We start from the raw sequence: 14,370 nt of genomic DNA, 5'->3' as shown, positions 1-14,370 counted from the left end.
CTGTTACTTAAAGCACATCTGTCTAAAGAGTGTCTGACTAAGTTCACATAGTAAAAACAATACACAACAGGTGCTCAAAAGACTCGTAAAGATCACATACTCTCACACGCACAGAAACAAAATAGCAAAAGAACACAATTCCATGGTTTCCTTTTTGTTTTTCGCAAAACTCAAGTACCGTTGGCCTCGGGTGAAGTGAGGCTTTAGGGTTAAGTCCTTTCCTCATGTAGTTCTACTAATCAGCACCAGTAGAAATTCAGCTGGTCCTGTGCCCCCCCAACCCCCCCCACCCCCCTCCGCTACCCCTACCCCATGCCACTCATCACTTCTCACTCCCTTAGGGTAGCAGTCATTAATTGGTGGCAGTCCAGCTCCCCTCGCAGCTCCAGTGGCCCTGGCAGCTTCATGCCCGTCTTCTGATCCACACACCAGCACTTTCCCCGCTGCCCGTCACGCGCTGGGTGGCACTGTGGGCATAATGCACAGGGCACGGCAGTGAAAAGATATGACAGTATAGCTGGCTTTCAGTTCTTTTTGCCACAGGTCCATCTATTAAACAGATTGTACACTACTAAACAGGCTAGAGACTAGCACGAGTATCTTGAAACACTAGTAGGTGCTATGGTGGCAGGGTCGTAATTCTCTGAGTTAATATATTCACCATGAGCCCCTGGGATGCCCCCCCCGTGAACTTTTAATTTGAATTTGATAGCACATCTACCATAGAACATTTACCGTGTGAATTTGTACTTTGCCTGTACTGATTGAAAAATAGCCCTGTGAGACCAGTTACAATCTTCTAGCCATTTCTATTGTGCCATGAAATGATTCCCAATGGTCCCTGATGACCTGTGCTTCGCTTGCCAATGAGTTTTACTATAGTGCAATTTTAGTTAAACAGTAAACAGATGCCTTTGAATCGGCCTCAGAAGGACACTCTATAAAGAGCAGACAGGGATACTTTAACCGTGTTACACAATCAATGTAACCCAGACTCTGGATGCCTGGTGCCTTTAGCGGGGTTTTCCTTTTATCACTGACTCTGCATCTGTTGCTTTGATTGCACATACGGCTCACAGCAGGCTACACAGTCTTATCTGTGTTTTTATGTGCACTGATTCTCTTACTCTTATCTACACAGTTGCCCAATCTTACAAAGGCAGAATAACAACAAAAAAAAAAAGGTAACTGCATCCAAAAGCTAATAGCATCCATCACGGCAATGAAGTGATTATTGTCCAACAGTTTAGGGGAAAACACTTTACACACACAGTTCAGCTCTTTATTTATGGAGGTAAATCACTTTTTGTGTGCCTAGAGAAATGAGGTTTTGGCATTTGCACGCTCTCACAAAACAGTTTGGAGACACATTTGTGTTGATCTTGAGTTAGCAAGTCAATATTTCTTCGACTGCAGCTGTGTTTTGTGCTTTGGCTCAAAGAATGCTGATGCAGTTTGAAGGGGACTGTTTGAGGTATCAAAATAAGAATAAACCATATGGGCTGAATATCAGATTGATAGCTACCAGTACAAGTGGCTAAATAGTGGCCTGCTCAGTAATTGAATGCCAGTGCTACTTATAATCGTAATGACAGTGTGCTTGAAGTCACAAACCTGCTTGGCGTGGAAATCTCCATTCTTGTCACAGTTGGGTATGGGGATTGTATAGAGATCATCATGTGTGCGGGTGTTTGATGCCAACCTGTCCAGTGCTCTCTGAAGCTCTGCACGACATGGAGCCTGTAGGAGAAATAACAAGACTGTGATCAATTTTGGAATAAACATACATAGACACCTGCAGGGTTCCTATACAGGTCTGAAAAGTGTGCAAAAGAATGGAAAATTATTTTGACAATCTCCAGGTCTCAAAATAGCCAAAAAAAAAGCAAAGCAATCATGAAAAAGTTTGGGTAAAGTCTGGAAAGTAAGGGTAAGTAAAGGTAAAGTAAGTAAGTAAAGGTAACATTTCAATTAGTCATGTAAAGCATGAACATTAAATCTGCAAAGTCAAAAAATGGTGTGGAAAGGAATGGAATTTTAAAGTGGAAAATATATAGGAACCCTGTAGCCAGATAAAGCAGGAAATAGAAAATGCTACTGGATTTACACTTTTTTGCTCTTGTCCTTTATTGCACTTCTATTTTGCGTTATCCACAAGGCCCCTTTAAGTTACATATATTTCTTACATTGGAGGTGGTGGGAGTGTTTTCAGCCCTGTGATGGCCTACACAAACTATATTTCACCTGCTGAGCATATTGATTCCAATGCTAATAATCTGGGAACTCACTGCTAGATGGCACTCAGTAGAGCGCATAGCTCCACCAACACTATGCAATTATCAATATATGCTAGTTACACATGTTGGATTTTCACCAAAAGTTAATAATTTCTTCCATGCCCCATTACCGACTTGTTTCACATCAGGACGCAACACCACATGGCCAATCAGAACTACCGTATATTTGTTCAGTGGCCATTAGGGCTGCCCTTCTACCACTGTACCAAATTAGCAGAGCAGTTATGTCAGAACGGAAATGCGCTCTCCAGTGCCCCCCCATGTTGTTTGATTGCACCAATAATGGAGGGTTTGCCTCTTCTTATGTCTGCGCATAGGCCACAAAGTTTGATGGTGTTATGTGAATCTAGTCATATGTTATATGCCTTTTTGTGAGAAGCCACGCCCCCCTTTGGTCAATTGGTATGACAAGTTTATCAGTTGGCGGAGGTAACTAGGCAGCAAGATAACTGGAAAGCCATTAAACACCATAACCCAACTATCAGATCAGTACACCATCAGGATTATAGATGACCCATCACACCCACTGCACACTGAAAATGACCTTCTACCCTCCGGGTGAAGGTACAAAATGGCAAGGACTAAAAGAGAAACACTTCCTCATTCATGCCACGGAACATCCAGCTCATCAATAACAAGGATACCAGCCAAATTCACTATTCACACTGACTCCTTGCATCTGCACTTCAATCTCAAACACTTATATTATTTACAATTTATGAAGCCACTGTGTATTGTTGATGTGCTTAATGTCTATTTTATTGTATGTGTTCATTATGTGCAAATCAAATCCCCCTCAGCAATAAAGGTTTTCATTCATTCACGAAAAAGCTATGAAAAAGCTATAAACAAAAGAGTTTTGCAATAGCTGATGCATTGAGTAAAAAAGACAATGTTTGACACAACATATGTCAGCAGCTCAACTTTAAAAAAATTTTGTTTACAAATATACCTAATTTACTTCGAAGTCACTTCCTGAAATAGTGTTATTCTTTATTTTACAAAATAAAAACACCCTAATACAAAAACAAAACAACCAAGCAAACATTTATACCTAGAAAGAAAAACCCTAAAAGAAAACCACAGTAAATTTCATGAATTGTCTTTAATTTTATGCTTATCCTGTGAGTGAGAATTACATTTTCCAAATGTGCTTTTAGTTATACTGTGAATTAAAGTAGTGCCTTGAAGGGATTGTTAGCTCATTTAAATTGATATATTATTATATTGGTAATACATCTTGATCCATTTTGACCATTTACCATACTGAAACAAATTCATTACTGTTGTGATTATTCACATTTATGTGTAAAATGAATGCAATAAATGGTAAAACTGATCTGTTATTGATTTTAGAGTCTTGGTTTTTCCAATGTTGAATCAGCATTTTGTATGTTGATGCCAATGTACACCTGTGCTTCATTTCACCAAACGACCATTAAATGTTACAGTCTGCAAATAACTAATTTGTACAATTTATAACCTAACTGTTATGCTTGTGGCTTTGGAACTATAAACTGTAATGTGAAACACCTGCTAGAGCTGTGGCGTGCTGTGCGAAGGGGATTGCCTTGATTTGTTGTTTGCAGTGAAACTGATAAGGCGTCAGAAGGGCATTTCTCTCACCAGCGCGGCCTTGGTGTCCTCCCTGGCATTGTTGCTTCTCTGATTTGTGGATTTAGGAGGGTGTCGGGCCAGGGTCTTCTGTATGCAGCGCTTATCCTGTGGACTGCACCGGATATTGCTGTTGTTTGGGTGCTCAGGGATGATCTCATCCTGTCTGTCCATGGCTGCAGGACAAGGAGTAGTGCTTTAGCAGTCACACTCAACAACAAGGTGAACAATACAACATCATCTGTCAGAGGTGTAACATTGTCAGAAACATTTGCGGGGCCTGTTTCACACGATTTTCTTTGCAACATGATCACATGAAGTTATAATGATATGAGCGTAATATTTCGCAACATCCATTAATTTAACGGTTTATTAGTTTATTTGATAGGATCCCCATTAGCTGCTGCACAAACAGCCACTATTCTTCCTGGGGTCCACACATAAATGTCACATACAATTACAACAGGTAATAATAAAAAAATGTTCCAATGTTTTCTACACTATACCCATATTCCACCACAAATAATGACTTGCTTGGTTGTCAGATATAGAGCAGGAGCTGCTCCGCTGCTCCTCCTGTACTTCTATATACCCGCTGTCCCATACAGCTGAACATACAGTGATGAAATGTAGGCTAAAAATGAGGCCAGGTTAACCTCAAGGACACAGAGCTGTGTTCCCGCTCTGGGGGGTAATCTGTACCTCAGCTCTTGCCCTGGTACTTCTCAACTGCTGCACCACATCCATGCCACAAGCGCTGTGGCATTTTAAACAATACCACCCCCGTCCCGCCACCCTCTGTCCATTGTGGTCTGTGCCACATTCACCTTTGCATCCCTGTAATCCTGCAGTTCTGTGGCCCTGCAGGCAGCCAGCTGCTTCCTCAGGAAATGCCCCCCCTCCCCTCCATACTCCACCCCTCCACAACAATCTCTCTCTGTGCCAGATGGAGGTTGTTACAGGGTATTTTGCACTGTCACAAGTGGGCATGACTGGAAGTGGGTGTGTGTGTGCATCCGTGCGTGTGTGTGAGTGTGTGTGGAGGGGGGTCAGCATATCATAAGATGGGCAAGATGAGGGATAAAGAGTGTGTGTCTTTGTGTGCGTACGTGCATTTTGGCTTTCACCGGTGGCCTTTAAGAGTTGGCAGCCGCTCGTTTTGTGCTTGGTCTCTGCTCGTAACCTGTGGCATTTCACAGATTGGCACTGCAATCAAAGCACCTAAAACCATGGTCTTACCATTTTGGAGCGGTGCTTGCTCTGATCACTGGAACAGATCTGAGCCCTGGTTAATGTCTCAGGTCACTGCCAGGCATACAGTAATTGCTGTTGGCAATAACACACTAAAGGTAGGTCAGTAGCCTCCTTAATCTCATGCAATGTGGTTGCTGCGTTTTCTCAGATCTAAAATGTGTTTTTTTCAAATTGCCTCACTCAAGAATACCAACCAGTGCACGCTTTTCTTTATATTGCTGTGCTTGAAATACCTGCTGAAGCTTTACTCAAGATCAATAGTTGGGCCATGTTCTGGTAACAAGACTAGATTTGTATACAGTTCGGCAATAGGAATTGGAAGGCGGGGTAGTTTCAGTTAAAGTTCATTGACAGCGCTGTTGCTTGGCTTGGCTTAGCTGGGGGGAAGTGTCTCTTGACTGTTTGTATTTTTAGTCTTGTTGCCATTAGCCTTGCTCATCAGCACTTTCTTCCACAAGACCCAACAGGGTTTCAGCTGTTTCCCCAGTTCCAAGTTGTTCTTTCCCCTCTTTTGCCAGTTCGCAGTTTTCCACGCTCTTTCACAGGGCGAGCCAAAGTGATTTAGAAGTGGGTCAGGGGTGCCATGTCCTGTTTGCTACCACTGCTGTTTTCCAGGGAGGAAGTCGCCACTTCTCTGTGTGGTTTCATTAGAATTGGATCAGCAGCTCTTGGCTTTTAAAATGTAATTCCTACAGTGCATTATCAGGCTTGTAGCTGATAATGCACTGCAGAGCCAGTCACAGGTGTACAGCAAAGATAAAGGAGTTGGGTAAAGGTAAAAACATGCTCGGAATCAGAAGCAGCACGCCCTTGTCTTCTGTGTTCTTTTGAAACGGTATGTCAAGTCATAAACAATGTCTGAGCAAAATTTTTGACAATATAAGCATTATCTTAATACCACTACCTGTCAGTATCAGTGGATCAATGCAAGACAAACTTAGCATCCATCCCTTGTCTCTTAAATCAGTTCAAGGAAAGCTTTAAGGGAGAACTTGCAAACCTCAAAGGGAAATATCCTTCTCAAATTTAGTTATGCTCATAGTGACTAGCAGAGTGTGTTTAGATTTATACTTGTACTACCGTGGATCTTGACATCTGAGTCAATAGATAGTCCACTGAGATGGTGTTCTGTACAATGACTTTAGACAGATCCTTTACTTACTTAATAATTCTTATGGCTTATTTCTGCTCTATTAAATAGTATACAGGGAGGAGTCACAGGACACACATGAAGTGAGAGAGGGGAAACAATGCAGCAAAGGACACTGAAATAAAATTCTGTCATTTAATCTAGAATTTAATCTTAAAATCTTAATTTTCTTTAAAAAAGTGAAAGCCACTGCCACTGAAGTGAGATAATGTTACTTGTTTCCAATGTAAGACGGCTTGTTTGAGTCAAGTGCCATTTTCTTGACGCCACTAGAGTGATGTGCCTTGTTGTTTCTAGATATTGCCACTTCTTTCTGGAGAATTTCCAAAACAAGTGAAACTGCTTTGGAAACAAAAGAATCATCTCCCCCCATTGGCTGAACTTTTCATGTGTTCCATTTGTTAAGAAAATAAGATTTCAGGACTCGATATGAGACTAAATGACTTGTTTAGACAGACTTTTTTTTTTTCCGCAGTGTGATATTTCAGTCAAGTGCATGGTATGAAACTTGCTGAGACACTAGGAAGCCCCAGATCGCACATCCTTATAGCTGTTGCCAAATGACCTGACTGAGGCTGATTTTTCAACCCATCGTCCCCGTTATAATGAGGTGGCAATGCACCAACGTTGGTTCTCTGACCGCAATTAAAGCCGCTGTAGGTACATTTGAAGAAAAACAAGTAGACTAACTCATTTAGCCCCCTCTCCCCTCCCTCTACTACCCACCCAACCCGCAGCAATCGGCGCACAGATCTGACAACTCCCTCCTGCTGTAAAGTTTACCTCAATTGTGGCCACAAAATTTACCATGAGAGGAAATAGCAGAGCAATAGCGCTATCAATATTGCCAAAATTCTGACATATTATGTTACTCATTTATGTTCACCGAATATGGGGATTATTTTTTGTGAATTCAGACAAAAAATTTAAGTAATAAAACCTACCTACAGTGGCTTTAAAACTTGATTAAAGAAGAGACAGAAAAACATTCTGGGTAGAACCAAGGGCAGGACTTTGTGACACTAGATACTGTAGGTCTGTTGTATTGAGAGCAGCTACTCTAGATAAATTAATACTCTTTGGGTAGCAGTGCTCAAAAATGTTTTGTAATGCTTTGATAAGTGGTTGTTTTTCCAGAGTTTCCAGCGGCTAGCTCCAAAAGCAGCTAGGCTTACTACCAAAAACTCCTGTCAGTCAACAGTGGGAGCTGCCAGAGTATCAGAGCAGCGGGTTCCACGCTGGAGATTTCTTTGAACCAGTTAATCATCATCATCAGTCGATGTCTAGCATAGTTGCTAGAAAACTGTTCAAGACTGTCTGCTCTAACAAAGCCACTATTTTAACTCCTTTTTTATTTGTTTTAACTCCTTACAATGTAATTTTTCCAAGGAGAAAATGTTTAAGGAGCACAAAAAATTAGGAGCAATATATGTGAAATCAATTTAAACTGCCCATCCCTACTACTTCCAAGTTGCACATGTGTTCCTTTTTAATTTTAAAGGTAGCATGAATTTATATTTAGGAGCATATGCTGCTAAAAATGAGCCACTGTAGAACTTATGCCACACAAATTGTGACGATGAGGTTAAAATCATGCATCAAAGTTTGCAGCAGATTTCAGTTTGCTGATCTTGGATGAAAGAACAAAGTCAAAATAGTTTGAAAAATCTTGAAATATTCTAGCCTAAGGCATGCAAGTCTGGTATTGTCTATGATAAATGAGATATAACACACATATCCAAGTTCTGTGAGCGGGTGTGGGATAGAAAAAAAATGACTGAAGGATAGAGTATAAACACTTCTGCAGTGCTCCCAAAGGGTGCTCATTTTCACCACATAGATCATCATGATCATCATCAGGAAAATCGTCATCCTTTATCCTGACAGAAATCTTTTGGATCAAAATGTTGATCTATGTGGTGAAAATAAAACACACTTTTGGAGCTTTACAGCGGTGTGTGGCCATTTCCCTCCTTCACTGCCTCCACTGAGACTCAATCGTTTCTGGTTTCAGGCAACATTCTTCTTTTCTTTTGGATAGAAATATGTTTAAAGAGAACTGAATTTGTGCCAGTCATCCATCACTAACAATTTCACTGAAGTATTTCCAGTCAACCTCATTCTACAGGGACCTAAATCAGTAGGCTGGGCTCCCATCACTGCTTATTCTATAGCCATGTTTGCTTACAGGTCTGTGAATAAATTACATTGCAATGAACTGGGTAATCCTAGCCATCTATCACTTGTTGATGCACTGTTACTGCATGTGATGAATAGAGCCATGAATAGAGGGAAACCTTCAGTAGCACTGAATTAGGTCAAACTATTTTGGGTTATATCATTAACTTAATTTTGAATGGATTGTTCTTGTTTCAGGATATGTACAGAATCGGGGCTTTGACTGGGATTGCAAGCTAAAAAAAAAAAAGCAGTATTACAACAATTCTACTACCCAATGCAGTGATTTAGGACTGTTTTGACTAGAGTATATTTCTGCTGTCTGGCACATTTGTGATATGGTTGAATTACTTGTCATAAACAAAATATTTCATGTCTACAAAAGGCATAAATGAACATTAATGACCACGGCTCAACCCAGATGTTCTCAATACTGCTCTGGATTGCTGCAATCTTCCTGGCAAGTTGGATTGAGGCTGCTTTAATAGGTTCACATATGAACTCACAGCACTTTGGGATTCACTGTCCCCTTCAGATTAGGCATGCTTCATGGCCAGGACAATGTCGGATTGTTTGTGTATCTCTACCTCCACAGCTCCAACACTAGAAGGGGGTCCCTCTCCTGTGGAGGAAGGCAATTAGCTAATCACATTTACTCCTGCATAAGAGTCCCAGCTGTACAAATGCACCGCAGAACCCAAAGTAAGCAAATACACAACATTAGGGGACATCTGCTGAAGGGGGTTTGAGCAAATCCTCATTTGGCACCAACAAAGTACTCCCACATCTTTAATCAGTTCATAACTCTCAAAAAAAAAAAAATGCTGAAGAGTGTTTCCTCGTAAGAGCAGGGAGAATGTAGGTTAGCATGCTGGTTTCATAAAGTAAATTGGGCGTAGTTGATTTGAGGCCGCTGGTCTACCAAAATACTTGACAGCTTCATTCATCCAACTCTTTTGGTGCCTGTAGGTGTAGGGTTTTTCATTTCTGACATCTGTATCAGTTTGTAAATAATATCCGCTTCACAGTTAGAGGGAAGCATTTGAATACGACACCAGGGGAGACTCGGCTGGAATGTTGGAACGGATGCCAACGCATGCATGATGATTTATTCTAAGTATTAAGATAGAGAGGGTTTCTAAGAATGGGATATTAAGAAGCACTAAGAAGCTGCCTTTAGTCCTTGACATAAGATGCAGAATAGTGCTTGGCGTTGCTATGGAAATTGAGTTTAAGAATAGCCTTAAGGTTGATAAATTTTTGAGCATAGACATTTTGAACCAAGGAAAAGGGACTGATAGCTTAAAATATTTGCCACCCTAATATACTGTATTAACTTTACTTAAGTAGTCTTTGCATTGGTACTTAGGAATTGGCCTTGGAAATGATAATCATCAGCCAACACATACTAAATGTTATGATGCAGAATTTCTAGATGTGATGCTTTAACTATTAGTCTGTGCACCTAAATTCCCTTCAGTGGCCCGTCAACATCTGCCTCTATCACTCGTGTCCTTTTCATTATGAATTCTCTTGGATTTTAAAAACCCTCTTCTATTTTTATCTAGCATGTTCACTGTTGCTAGGAGTAGGGCGGTGTGGGACATGTATTCAGGAGATGCACCCCCTGGTTTAATAATGCATAAGTACGGTGAATGCGCCACAAAGGAAATCTCCTCCTACTTGTGACTGGAGTTGCTCTCCCCCTCGCCCCTGTGCTTCTCCGACCGTCTCTCCAGTGCCAGGGTTTACATTGAACATTCTTATACAGGAGATCTGAGCTGCTGCCCAGAAGAATTGATTTACAGTGAGATTTATTGGGCAGAGCTTCCCTGCTTTGTTATGACAGGCTCCAGGGGTGAGAAGGAGCGGGGAGTCAAACAAAACTCGGCACTCGGGTTACAGAACACCAAAAACAAAACTTCTGAACTTTGAAAAATGTTCCATCTATTGCTGCCCCACCCAGGAGAAAGGAACAGAGACCCCCCTCCTTCTCCTCCCCCCCCCCCCCCCCCCTCCCCCCGACAATGCACTATAACCCAGTTCTGTCCCAACTGATCGGACAACAGAGCATCAAAGAGCATAAACAATGTTTAGGGAGAGCATTCTGCAAGATTAACCAGTGCGGATGGACGGAGCTGGGCCAAGCTGAGAAAGCCCTCCTTTTTATCATGCTCTAAACAGCTTTCCTCTTCTTTCTGATTCCGTTTAGTCACGCTATGTGCCGGGCCTAACCTATGCTGGCCCCGCACAGAGAGCAGAAGGCTCTCATTTCGGCTCTGGCAGCCAGAGTGCCGATGAGCTCATCCTCGTGAAGGAGCTAGACGCGGTGGGCGATGCGCTCGAAGGCTTGTGAGGACTGGGAGGGGGGAGTGGTGCACCCAGGGCCAGGGGAAACAGATGCTGCAATGGAGAGAGTCTCTGGGAGTTTTATGTTGGCCAAGTTGATCCGAAACTTTGGTGTTCTGGCACTAGCAGATAGCCTATTGCCATTGCTAGTAACCTTCTGGGAACCCAGGCTCAGTGGAAGCAACATTGGGCCAATTAGTAGATGATCTGGAACAAATGAGAGAACCGCCTTGTCCGCGACACATTTTAACAATCGCCTCATACGCCATAATGGAAATCACCACCATGACAAATGGTTCATAATCTTTCCCTTCTTGGAGAGCAGAGAGAGAAGGACGGTAGGAACAGTTTCATCAGCAGTATGGGGAAAGAAGTTGAGACTGGAACAGGATACACAAATAACACATACAGTACTAAACATCCTACTGTGTAAAAGTGGAAACAGGCTGCCTGCTTTGTAAGAAGAACGCAACTACAGAGGATAAAGGATACAACATGAATTAAATGTCTGCTGAGAAGAGTGTGATAAAGACATCTCCAGTAGAAGAAGAGTTGCATCTGCAGCAGAGAGCAGGAGGAGGAGGAGGAGGAGGAATGGGGGCATCCATGGAAGAGCACCAAGTGAATTACTGATTGCAGAGAGCTCTAATAGCCCCAGACTGGCCACACTCCATTACAGAGTCATTTCATACAGCAGACAGGCAGCTTTTATTACCTCCTCTCATTACAAACACACACACACACACTCACGTACACACACACTCACTTACACACACATACACACAGACACTCACACCCTCACAACCTCGACAATGCATTTCTGTCTGCACTACATGGCTACCTGCATGTGCACATGAAGGACCTCAGTCTAACATTGACATAACAAGATGTTTGCAGACACAAAGGTTGCAGGTGAAGTAAATGATTGTTTTCAGCATCTGTCCAAAACAAATGCACGATTCCTTTCCTAAAACAGACAGTCTAGCTTGCCCACACACACATACAGAGTACAGAGACGTGCAGACACATACAAGCTCCTCACACAGCATGCATGCAGACTCACATGCATACACGCCCACTCCAGCTATCACCACAGCGCTGCTCTCTGAAACCCGCTCTGCGTCTTACAGCAGGGCCTCTTTCGCAGCAAGCGGCTGCAAGACAGCAGAGGGACTGTGTGCGCTCTCCCATCAGGCCATGCGTGAGGAGTTGGTGTGTGTGTGTGTGTATGCTCTGGTTCGGGGCTTAGCCGAGATTAGGGTAAACAAGCAGCACATTGTCACACCCCACTCTGACCCTGCCCGGCTCAGGTAAGACCCAGGGAGCGGGGAGAGAAAACACTCTGGTCCGCAGGGAGAGAGGGAGGCAGAGACACCGGTCCAGCTTTGTGGAGACCTTGTCAACTGTGGCTTACAATCGTTACATGCTCCATACCATGATAGTCACCATAGTATCCTGGAGATAGACATTTGAAAAGATATCCAATACTCCGTCATTCCTGCTGGGGGTCTTAAGGTGCATTAGTGACTCTGGTGTGAGTTTTTTGGTGCTGTGAGGGGAATGTATAATTAACAAAAGAGTTAACTTCAACAGGGACAAGTGCCCCTATAGACTAGTCATCCAGTTCACACACAGACTCTTCCCGACCCACCCGCCCCTCCTCTCTCACCTGAGTTCTCCTCCACCTCCCTCTCATCGGTGCACACCCCCTGGCCGTGCATCAACGAGTGCAGCGGCCTCTCCACGCCACGCGGCGGGTAGCACCGCAGGCCCGTGCCACATCGGGGTGAGTAGACGCCGCAGTGCGCCCCCTTAGCCAGGGCGCAGGTGGGGCAGCAGCCGCAGCCGGGCTCCCGCACCGTCTCCTCGCAGCCGTCCGGCAGGCGGCAGGTGGCCAGCCGCTCCTCGGAGCACACGGGGCAGCGGATGGCCTCCTCTGTCCAGCACAGCGCCACTAGCGACAGGGCGCCAACTGCCCACAGGCCCCAGCAGGATGGAGCTACTGCCACGCCACCTCCACGCACCATGGCAGCCCCAGCACCTGCACTCAATCCTCTGCCCTCGTATATGATCCCTTAGCTTCCCTCTTTGCCTGTTGTGCAGTTTTTTTTGTTGGAGCACCTTCTACTTCAATAGCAGATTTTGGACAAACAAGGGAGATTTGAGAGGAAAGCTTTGTCCGGGACGGTCTTTGATGTTGCCAGCTGGTTAGTGTTTCAATTGCAGGGACACAATGCCTCTGCTGTATTGCCTCTCCGTTCCACTGATTGAATTTCACAGCGCAGAAATAGAAGTCTACTCTTGATGTGCTCAGCTGGCTGGATGGAGTGGTGTTAGGAACTAGTTTTTGTTATGTTGGAATGAACACTTTTGCAGCGAGGAAATCCACCAGTGTGTTCAGGTGAGTCGCTCTCTTCAGGTTCAGTTCACCCAGAGTCCAGCAGCTTGCCCCTCCACTGAAACACAAAAATCTGGTCTCCTAGTGTCCAGATGCAAGCAGGTCATCAAAAAACAGTGTTTTAAAGTAACGGCTGCAGTTTCCTCCTTTTCGCTGGTGTGCAATGCAAAGGACTCGCTCCTGAGAATGGCTCTACACGAGTGGCTCTCCCTGGACTTTATACTGGTCCATGGACACGCCTCCTCCTACACTGAGAGAGGAGCTGAAAGGCACAGCGGAGAAAAGCCAGGCTAAAGCTCTCTCCCTCTGTCTCTTTCCCTCTCTCTTGCTCCCTCTCTCTCTCTAGCTCTCTCTCACTCATACACACAAGCTTGTATACACACTCACTCTCCCTCACTTGTCCTCTCTCAATCCAGAGTGCACAGAGAGAATTGCAGAGAGAAAAGACAACTGAATCGCCCTCTCACTTGTTCAGGCACACACAAAATACACACAGAGAAACACACACACACTTACTTTTCTCTCCCCACCCACTCTTTCTCATCTACTCTTTTTTCATTCTTTTTTTTTTTTTTGTTAAGACGCCACATTATACTTTCTATTCACAAAAAAAATGAAAGGAATCTCACTTATTTGAGCCATGAATGCAAGTCCTGCCATTATTATAGCAGGTGGTTTGTTAATCTGACTGTTTATTTTATAGCACTTTGTAACTTTGTTAGGAAAAGTGCTATTCAGATCTAGTTAGCATTAATATAATTATTCTCTTTAGTCATGCATGTACTACTACATTTAGTGGAAAAATGACAAACATTGATCTATATTTTCCACCCGCATACAGTTAATTATTATCCTATGCTGTCTTCGCTTGATAAAACATTTGTGTATACACAAAAAAGGGATTAAGAAAAAACACACCCATGCTGTTCCACTTTAATCTCCCCAAAGGCCGCTCACTCTTTATACCAAACACAGACATGCATATGCCTTCAGGGCAGAAACATTGTTCAAACAACAAAGCAGCCTCATGCCAACTTCCTCAACATGGTCTCAGTGTGTGTGTTTGTGTGTGTGTTTGCATGTGTGTGTCCAGTGAGCGGTCAGTCTGCTCTGCACCACCGTCCTTCCTT

At 43.4% G+C, this 14,370-nt stretch overlaps 1 protein-coding gene across 1 annotated transcript; it reads right to left on the bottom strand.

Annotated features, from left to right (window-relative positions):
- Nucleotides 1–329: 329 nt before the first annotated feature.
- Nucleotides 330–12,869, bottom strand: LOC139924870 (insulin-like growth factor-binding protein 4). Its single transcript, XM_071916077.1, has 4 exons — nucleotides 12,512–12,869; nucleotides 3,924–4,087; nucleotides 1,615–1,740; nucleotides 330–467 (listed from the first exon to the last, which is right to left on the bottom strand). The coding sequence occupies exons 1-4, from the start codon at nucleotides 12,867–12,869 to the stop codon at nucleotides 330–332; spliced, it is 786 nt and encodes a 261-aa protein (XP_071772178.1).
- Between the last annotated feature and the right edge of the window lie 1,501 nt (nucleotides 12,870–14,370).

Source organism: Centroberyx gerrardi, chromosome 3, assembly GCF_048128805.1.
Source record: "Centroberyx gerrardi isolate f3 chromosome 3, fCenGer3.hap1.cur.20231027, whole genome shotgun sequence".
NCBI classification, from domain to species: Eukaryota; Metazoa; Chordata; class Actinopteri; order Beryciformes; family Berycidae; genus Centroberyx; species Centroberyx gerrardi.
Note: the sequence above shows the minus strand (reverse complement) of the source record. Positions and strands in the feature narration are given on the sequence as shown.

Excerpts from the sequence above, each read along its gene's own strand:
- LOC139924870 (XM_071916077.1), bottom strand. The coding sequence starts at position 12,869 with ATGGTGCGTGGAGGTGGCGTGGCAGTAGCTCCATCCTGCTGGGGCCTG. Across the intron at positions 4,088-12,511 it reads GGAGGTGGAGGAGAACTCAG|CCATGGACAGACAGGATGAG; the intron begins GTGAGAGAGGAG and ends CTTGTCCTGCAG. Across the intron at positions 1,741-3,923 it reads AGGACACCAAGGCCGCGCTG|GCTCCATGTCGTGCAGAGCT; the intron begins GTGAGAGAAATG and ends TTTCTCCTACAG.